Consider the following 8,586-nt stretch of genomic DNA (forward strand, 5'->3'; position numbering starts at 1 on the left):
ACCTCCAGGAAGCCTTCCCTGCTGCTCAGAGGCCTCAAATCCTGGCTCTGCATTCACAGGCTGTGTAGCCTAGGGTGAGTCACTCCCCCTGGAGAACAGGCTGCCGTGATGGCCAGCACAGTCCCTGGCATGAGGTAGGTGCTTAGCAAGCCCCTGCTGGGCCCCCCACCCTGGCTTTTGAGGCAACAGGAAATGCATCCAGCTACCTCACTCTCACAGGGAGCTTCCCTTCCACTCTAAAATGGTTGCTGGGGACGGCCCGTAGCTCACTTGGGAGAGTGTAGTGCTGACAACACCAAGTGAAGGGTTAAGATCCCCTTACTGGTCATCTTTTACGAAATAAATTTTAAAAAATGGTTGCAAGGGTCCCCTGGGGATGCCAAACTCAGCCTCCACTGGGCCAAGTCTCCACTGCAATCCCTGGCCAACCCCCCAGAAAGAGCCCACCCTGAAGAAGACCCCGTGTTCTCATGCCACCCCAAGATGGGCCTGCCCCCGTGGGCCAGGCTGCACCCTCTCTCTCATCACCAGGCTCATCACGGCCCTCTATCCCGATCTGGCAACAGAGTTCAGCAAGTTTACAAGTTTCCTGTTTGAACAGGAATCATTTTCAACCCTTTATTTCAGAAAGGAGAGCAGACAGATCAGGGGGCTTAGAAAAATACAGAACCAAACTCAAAACTCTCATCCTGGTGTGCAGGGCCAGGGTCCTGGGGTTTTGTGCTGGGCAGGGGCTACCCCGGGAGGGGCTAAGAGGGGAGGCACTTTAGGACACCACTCAGGCTGTGGAGGGTGCAAGTTGGGCCTTGAAGCAACTAACTTCTGGTTTCCACCACAGGACAGCCCTGTGTGTGAGGAGACCTGAGGGGGTTTCATCCTGGGAGACCCCCTCTCCAAGTGCCAGAGGAGGTGGCAGCTGAGGGAACGAGGTGCCCTGACAGTAACCACTGCCTCTAGGGGCCTAGGCAGGCCCAGCTCCCTGCCCCAGCATTAGGCCACCATCTGCTTTAGGCCCTGGTAGGGGGTTAGGTAGGCAGCTTGCTCCCTCAGTGCCCACAGGGGCAGGCGGTAGAGATGCAGGCTCAGGGCTCCAACGTGGAATCCCCACCGGAGGGATCAGTCTCGTAGGAAATGCTTCCAGCCAAGCCCAAGTCCCCCAAGCTTGCCCCCTCTGTCTCGACACACTCTTCATCATCTGCCTACTGAAGAAACTTCTGGAAACAGCAGAGATTTGAGGAACCCCTTCCTGGGGTGTGTGTATTTGTATTTTTCCTGTTTGGGCATTTGCATGTGCCAGTGGGTCTGACTCCCCAGGGAGACAAGGCCAGTGGGCAGGAGGCCCGTAGGAGGCGCTACTTCTTCACGATCTGGATGACATCCTCATGCTCCATAGTGTGGGTCAGGCCCACCCGCTGCGGGCTGTACTTGGTGCTGGTGCCCTGGGCAGGGAATGGGGGCAAAGAGGCCACATCAGCCTCTGGACTGGTCAAGGCTGAAGGAGCTATCACTGGAGGAAGGTGGGGGTGTGTGTGTTGGGGGTGAATGCCAGAGTGTAAAGTGGGGGCCTCAGATGGCAGGACATCCCCAGTGATCTCTTCATCCCTGCATCTCAGAGGTGGTGGAGGCCTATGTCCAGCCTGGGTGAGCATGCATACCCCGTGGAGTGGGACAGACAAGATACTCCAGTCCCCACGCAGGACAGGGACACTGCACAGAGGAGCACAAAATGTCTTGCTCTGCACTTAACCCAGAGGCTATGTTGGGTCTAACCCCCACCCCGCCTCCAAGACTCACCCACACCAGAGCATACTTGAACTGGCTGGCAAGTGACCGGTGGATGCGGTGGCACTGGAGGACAGGAGAGAGTCAGGGAATGAGGCTCTGCCCAACTCCACCCCGAGCACAGCCACATACCCAAAGCCCAGGGCACATGACAAGAAGCAGCAGTTCCCACGGCACATGCTCAAACAGTCCAGGCCTTGTGTCAAGGAACGTCAGGTGCTCGATTTGCAAGCTGCCTCCTATTGAAGGCTGCAAGCAGTTCTGAAGTTCCCACTCCTGGGTTTGCCAAAGAGCTACGATGCCCAGTTAGGATTGTTCCCATAGCCGTTAGAGAAAGGTTGGGGACTTGGCTGTTCGTGGCCTTCTGCCCACCATGCCTAAATGATAACCTGACAGCTGCTCCTTTGCAATGGGCCAGGGTGGCTTTTCAAGACACTTGGTCACTCTCATTTCTCCTGGCCCCAGCTGTGGCCTGGAACCTCCAGCAAACCAAGTTACCTCCACCCTCACAACAGTCTACATCCCTCAGAGCTCCTGGGTAGGGATGAAGGTCATAGGAATCCATCCCAGTGCTCTCAGGAAAGTGGAAGGAAACCCTGGAAGGGGCAACCAGCAATTGCCCGAAAATGGGGACCCCTGGTTGCCATGGTGATGGTAGGCACAGTGGAGGTAGGGAAGGGAGGAGACTGTGCAGTGTGGCTCCTCCTCCCCTCGTGCCTACAAGCCTTACAGGCCCTGGCTGGAAACCACATGCCTCAGCCCAGCTTCCATGGGAAGATGTCAGGCCTGTAAGAATACTTCCCAAGCATATACAGGAATCTAACTGATTCCAGTCTCTATGTGACCAAGGAAGCCACAGCTGCAGAGAATAGAGTGTTGCTGCCAGTGACAAGGATGCATACCCACAACAATCAACTCCAATACTGTTTTTTTCTGGACCAGAGAATGAAAACTGATGGCCTAGAGGTAAGAGTCAGCTCTGGCCTATGAATGAGTTTTAGGTTTTATCCAACTTGCTCATCATTAAAAATAAAAGAAAATAGGGCCGAGCCTGTGGTGCACTCGGGAGAGTGCGGCACTGGGAGCGCAGCAGCGCTCCCGCCACGGGTTCGGATCCTATATAGGGATGATCGGTGCACTCACAGCGCTCACTGGCTGAGTGCGGTGCAGCCGGTCTCAAAAAGGACAAAAAATAAAAAAAATAAAAGAAAATAAACTCACTGGCAAAGTTTATAAGGTAAGGTTATGTAGTCACTGGATTCTTTTGAAACTCTGAGAGCTTTAGGAACACTGGGCTGATCCTCACTCCTGAGGCAGATGAAGTGTGAGCTCTGCATTTTGCCACAGACCCTGCCATGCCCTAGTGTCCCCAACACAAAAGTCAAGCCTTTTCAGCAGGAGCCATTTACCACTTGCTCTCTGGTTCTTCTTGTGGGAGAGAAGTATTTTCCTGTACTCATGTCTCTAGCAACAAGGGAAGAATGGAAGGTCATCCAAGAACGCCATCACTTTAAGAAAAATGGGAGAGTGTATTTGGGGGAAGACGATTACTCCTTGAAGTCTGCTGTGTCTCATTCCTGAGAGCTCACGTGTGTTCTCTGCCCCAGGCCTTTTCGTCATGACCCCTTCATAGGCAAGGCCTTTGTCAGCTCTCACCAGAAGTAGCAGAGGGCCAGGGCTGGGCGCTCTACAATACCCTGGGGGTCAGTTACCCCAGATGAGGAAGCTGAGGCATAGGATGGGGGAGCTGGGGCATGACCCCCAGTCTGGCTAGCTGATGTCTACCTGGTTCATCTACTTTGGGTCCCTGTTGTCAGTATCCAGGCTGTGATGAACTCCCTGGGCAAGGGCAGGACTTTCACTTACACTCTGTGGCGCTGGGACAGTTGAGTGTCCTCTGGGGAGGGAGGCCCCTATGGGGAGGGCAAGCTGGGAGAGAGGCGACCGCTGAAGGGCAGGCCTTTCTGGGACAAAGTCCAGGCTCTAAAGCAAGGCTCCCAAAGCCCCTCCCCATCCCACCAGCCTCTTCTCACCCTTGGGTCCAGCACCTGCAGCCTTTGCCCCTCTGTTCCCCACCTTCGCTCCTGCCTCTGGGCCTTTGCACCTGTTATTCCCGCTGCCTGGGACACCCTTCTCCTCCTGGTGTCTCCTGCTCTTCTTCCCAGGCATGGCTGAAGCCCCACATCTTGTGGGGCAAGCAGCTGAGGGCATGAGAGGGCTAAAGAAACTGCCCCGAGCAGGTGCAGGGTGATTCCAGGAAAGGCCAGCACATGCAGACACCTGTCTACAGCCTGCTGGGTTCCTGGCAGTAGACACTGCAGCCATAGTCTCCAAAACAGACCTGTGGGACAGAGCTTCCAACACGGAGCTCCTTATGAGTGACTGAAGGGATTTGGGAGGGTAATCCCGGGTTTCCTTGGCTCATACCTGGCACATTAACTTGCAGGCCCAGGCCCTGAGGAAGATGTGACTTTGCCTGGCCTCAACTGTATCAGTACCTCAAAGCTGGCACCCAGAGGCCTTGGGCTGGGCTTGTTGAATGAACAAATACCTGAGACCAGATTGCAGGCCCACCCACCGCTGTCCTTCTAAGGGCCTGCAGGGACAGCTGGGTCTCACAGTGTCCCCTATCTCTACAATATAGATCCCGAGAAGAAATGAGTTCAAGGAAAACAAAACCTAAGGAATAAAAGCCAAGGAAGATGACTGTGTGACCTGAGGCCTTGTCCCAGACTCTAGACCATCACCTGCTCCTGCAGGGTCACATTCAGGCCACAGAGTTCTGTACATGGAAATGCACCCTTATGCTCCCTGAGCCCAGAGCGTCCCCCCTGGGGGCCTCTGCATGCCAGCTCCCCTGCCAGGAACGCTCCTCACCCCCAACTCTCCACTGTCAGACCCACTCACTCCACAGACCAGCTCAGGTCACCTCCCCTGAGTGGCCTTCCCGCCTAGTGTAGTCTGGGCGCTGAGTGGCCTTCCCGCCTAGTGTAGACTGGGCAGCTCCCCTTCCCCACCTGTATGTAACATTTAGCTCTGGGATTGGGTGTCTGGCATCTGCTGACTCCAAAAGACCCTACTTCTGGTGGGAGTCAGGGCTGCTTTGTTCAGTGCTGATGCTCAACAAGCTTGTGATGAGTGCAGAAAGCATTCAAAGCCATCCCAGCTGGGGGGCCGGAGGTGGGAGTAGGAGGGGCAGGCAGGCTGGGGGCTGAGTTGGGGGCGGGGGGGGGGGACAGGCATAGGAGGCCCTAGCCAGATCTGCCACCAAGAGTGAGGGAGGAAGGGGGTCTGGACGCCTCTCTTACTCTTATAGCTCCAGCCCCACTGGGAGAACCCTGACTTGGAATAACAATACAGAAACAGCCAGGCTAGTAGATGTCCTGGACTGAACACGTGCACGGTGGCAGCCGGGGAGCCTGCAGCACTGGGAGCAGGGTGACACGGAACTGCTCACTGGCATCTACCCAGTGCCAGGCAGCATGCTGAGCACCTTATGCACTTGACCTCATCCCATGCAACCCTCCTAACCACCCAGGGAGGTAGGCAGCATCACCCCATCTTGCAGGAGAGGGACAGAGGCCCGATCTGCAGCTGGGAAGGGGTGGGGTGGGTGTAACCCCAGGGCTGTCTAATTCCAGAGCCTGCTGCGGCATCTAAGAGTGAGGCAAGGACCCCCACCCCATCGGTAGTGCCCAGGCAGAACAGGGCCTGAGGGGCCCACAAACCTCTCATCCCCTTGTCTGGGCGGGTCCCGTCAACTCACCACATGCTCCACAGAGGCCCCTTTCCGGAGAATGATGGCGTCCGTGAAGTCTGGCCTCTCTGCAGGGAGAGGTGGGGGAGAGCTTGTCAACCACCCGGTCACGCTCCTTTGTGACTCCTCTCCCTAAGGAGAGCTGGCTGCAGAGGCCCTTCTGGTCTTCCAAGTCATGGCCTAACCAACCCCCGCTATCTGATACACCCTCAGTATAGATCCCTGTGCCATCCTCCACTACCTTGACCCTAACAGATCAAAGCCCAGGATTCATACTGCCTGCCACCCCATAAGCTGTGACAGCACCAGTGAGCCACTCAGAGCATGTGGACTGAACAGGCAGGAAGTGAGCAGCTGCTGGAGTCTGGGGGAGGAAGCTGTAGCTCTCCCCTACCAACAAGGTCAGAATTGATGCAAACTGCCCAGAACTCAGCTTCTGGGTCCCCAGGGCACATGAGTGTGTGTGTGCCGGGGATGGGGACATGGGGGATCTCCTGTGGCTTCAGCTGCCTAAAGCTTCTGATGTGGGGCCTGCCACCTGTGGGGGAGATCAGGAGGGCAGTGACTGCTGTGGTTGGTAGGGACTCCAGAGCTAGCCCACTGCTGTCCCTGGGCCTCCCAGGACCCCTCAAGACCAGCAGCTCCAGAACTCTGCATTCTGCCATATGGGCCCAGGCAGAGGTCTATACCAGTCTGGGGTAGAGAGCAGTGCCCGGCTTTGACAAGAGCTGAGACATGTCCAGACAAGCTGGGTGGGGCTGGCACTAGGGTCTCTGCACGCCACAGGCAGGCCTGGCAGCCCTCTGGGGAGGGAGAGACTTAGCCAGTTTTCCAGGCTGTGGGCCGCCTGACTCACGTCCTCTTTTCTTGGTGTAGATGCAGGTCAGGGCCAAGTACTCCCAAAGCATCTCCAGCAGGTAGTCCAGGTTGAGCTTCATGCCGCAGCTGTAGGAAGGAAGGTGGCCAGACAGGGCCCTGGAGCTCAGAGGCCGGGGATAGGCACCAAGGCCACTGTGGGCCCACAGGTGCCCATGGGGAAACACGCCCATTATTATTTTTTTGTTGTTGTTGTTCTTTTTGTGACCGGTAAGGGGATCGCAACCCTTGGCTTGGTGTCGCCCACACCGCGCTCAGCCAGTGAGCGCACCGGCCATTCCTACATAGGATCCGAACCTGCGGCGGGAGCGCAGGCCTCCCTGAGAGCTCAGCCCTCCCTGAGAGAAGAGGGGCTGCCAAGAGGCCCAGGGCAGCCCAGCAGGGATTTCAGCATGAGTAGGAAGAACCCAGGCTGTGGAAATGCCCAGACCAGGGATGGATACTGGCCTGACCGTTTGCAGCAGTGTGGCACTGACTGGTGTTCTGACCTGTGTAGAGCTGTGTGAGCATGAATGGGTAAAGGTGTAGCTGCTCTCATGCCCCAAGGTCAGCATGTCCTCAGGCAGCCCCTGAAAGGCCTGGGATGCAGCAGGAGGGAGGAGGAGCTGAGGCTGTCCCGCGGGAGGGATGCTGCTCTTTGAAGCCTGCAATGCCCAGGCTATGGCCCCAGCATGGACTAGGACCCTCACCCATCATTTGCACCAGCCACCCCCACTTGGTCTCTGAGCGTCTTGCCCCCCATAAGCCAAGCCTCACTGTGAAACCGCAGGGAAACCAGTAACATGGAGCCCACAGACAGAGGTAGGAAGTGAATAAACAGCCCTTAGCCCGAGCGCAGGCAGCACCCCAGGCACCCACCCTGTAATGGGCAGGGAGCCCACCTGAGAACTTTAGTTTCCTTTTTCCCCTGAGCGGTGTGTGGTCTGACAGAAGCCATGCCTTCCAGAGCACAAGGAGAGGCAGGCTCACACCTGGGCTTTCTGGAAGGCTGCAGTTCATTAAGCTGAGAAGCCTCTTAAACATTACACCTCTGTTAATAACATCCTTCTCTGCTTTCTTAATCAGAGCCCAACACACATCATCCACCCTGTCCATGTCAGTTTGGGTCTGGAACAGGCCAATGCCCCGGCAGCCATAGGAAGGGGACCCTCCTGCAGCATTTCCTTGGCCTCATGAACAAACTGCTCTGCCCAGGAGGAAATGCTGGGCTCAGTGAGGGTCATGCACTGCTGGAGGCTGTGGCTGGCTTTTACTCCCCCTGCAGCTGAGGTGACTGGGAAGCCAGACTGCTGGGATCAGAACACAGAGAAGGGACACCAGAGCAGCAGGATGCCAGCGGCCTCACCTAATGACCACACTGTTGGGTTTTCGGGCCAGGCGGTCTACTTCTTCCATCGAGATCTGGTCGATCTTGTTATAAACCTGAGATTGAAAAGGTGGTGGTGAGTGCTGGGGAAGGAAAGGAGCAAGGCAGCCCAGGAAAAGGCCCTTAGATGGTGCTGCCCCTGACCATGGTTCCCCCTTGCTCACTGAAGCATGGGAGCGGATTCTAAGTGTCCCACAGAAGCCAAGGCTGCGCTGGAACCCTGGTTTCCAGCTCTCCATGTCTGCAAGATTCAAGCAGCCCCTGAGGTGTAGGTGAGGTCAGGGACATGGAGAGCCCCAGCTCCCTCTGCTCCTGTTAGAGGCTGGCCTGGCTGGGAAAGCAGAGGGGTCAGCCATCTGGGTCCTAGGAGCTCAGGAAATGCTTTCAGAGGAAAGGCCATGTGGTCTGGGGACAGGGCTCCCCCTTGCACAGGCACTGGCAACACTTACATACAGACAGGGCATGTACACCCGGTTGCCCACGATCACATCGATGAACTCGTCTGGGGAGCAGTCTTCTCGGAAGAGCACTTCTGCATTGAAGATCTCTAAGGGGCTCCGATTAAGGGCAACTTGTGCGTCAATAGCCCCTTGTGCCCCCAGAGTGGAGTGCCCAAAGAGCTGAGCAGGAGACACACTGGCTGCAAGGGGCTCATGGTCATCTGTTTGCAAGGGTTTACAAGATTTTAAAGCTTGGGGCTGGCCAGTTAGCTCAGTTGGTTAGAGTGTGATGGTGATAACACCAACATCCAGGGTTCAAACCCTGCACTGGCCAGCTGCCCCCCCCCCCCCCACCACAACAAATT

General features: G+C 56.4%; 1 protein-coding gene across 4 annotated transcripts in view; it reads right to left on the bottom strand.

Annotated features, from left to right (window-relative positions):
• Positions 1-577: 577 nt before the first annotated feature.
• Positions 578-8,586, bottom strand: part of DRG2 (developmentally regulated GTP binding protein 2) — a 19,019-nt gene continuing 11,010 nt past the window's right edge. For 2 of the 4 annotated variants that reach the window (XM_008566224.1, XM_008566223.1), the window contains exons 8-13: positions 8,231-8,328; positions 7,761-7,837; positions 6,396-6,484; positions 5,549-5,607; positions 1,795-1,848; positions 578-1,439 (exon numbers count right to left, since the gene is read on the bottom strand). In XM_008566224.1, coding sequence (XP_008564446.1) covers positions 1,353-1,439; positions 1,795-1,848; positions 5,549-5,607; positions 6,396-6,484; positions 7,761-7,837; positions 8,231-8,328 — 464 coding nt within the window. In that variant the 3' untranslated portion in view covers positions 578-1,352. Of the gene's footprint in view, positions 1,440-1,466; positions 1,849-5,548; positions 5,608-6,395; positions 6,485-7,760; positions 7,838-8,230; positions 8,329-8,586 lie in introns of those variants that run through there. The other 2 variants (XM_008566222.1, XM_008566221.1) reach the window with 1 other exon arrangement.

The sequence above is a fragment of the Galeopterus variegatus genome, unplaced genomic scaffold (genome assembly GCF_000696425.1).
Source record: "Galeopterus variegatus unplaced genomic scaffold, G_variegatus-3.0.2 Scaffold229, whole genome shotgun sequence".
NCBI classification, from domain to species: domain Eukaryota; kingdom Metazoa; phylum Chordata; class Mammalia; order Dermoptera; family Cynocephalidae; genus Galeopterus; species Galeopterus variegatus.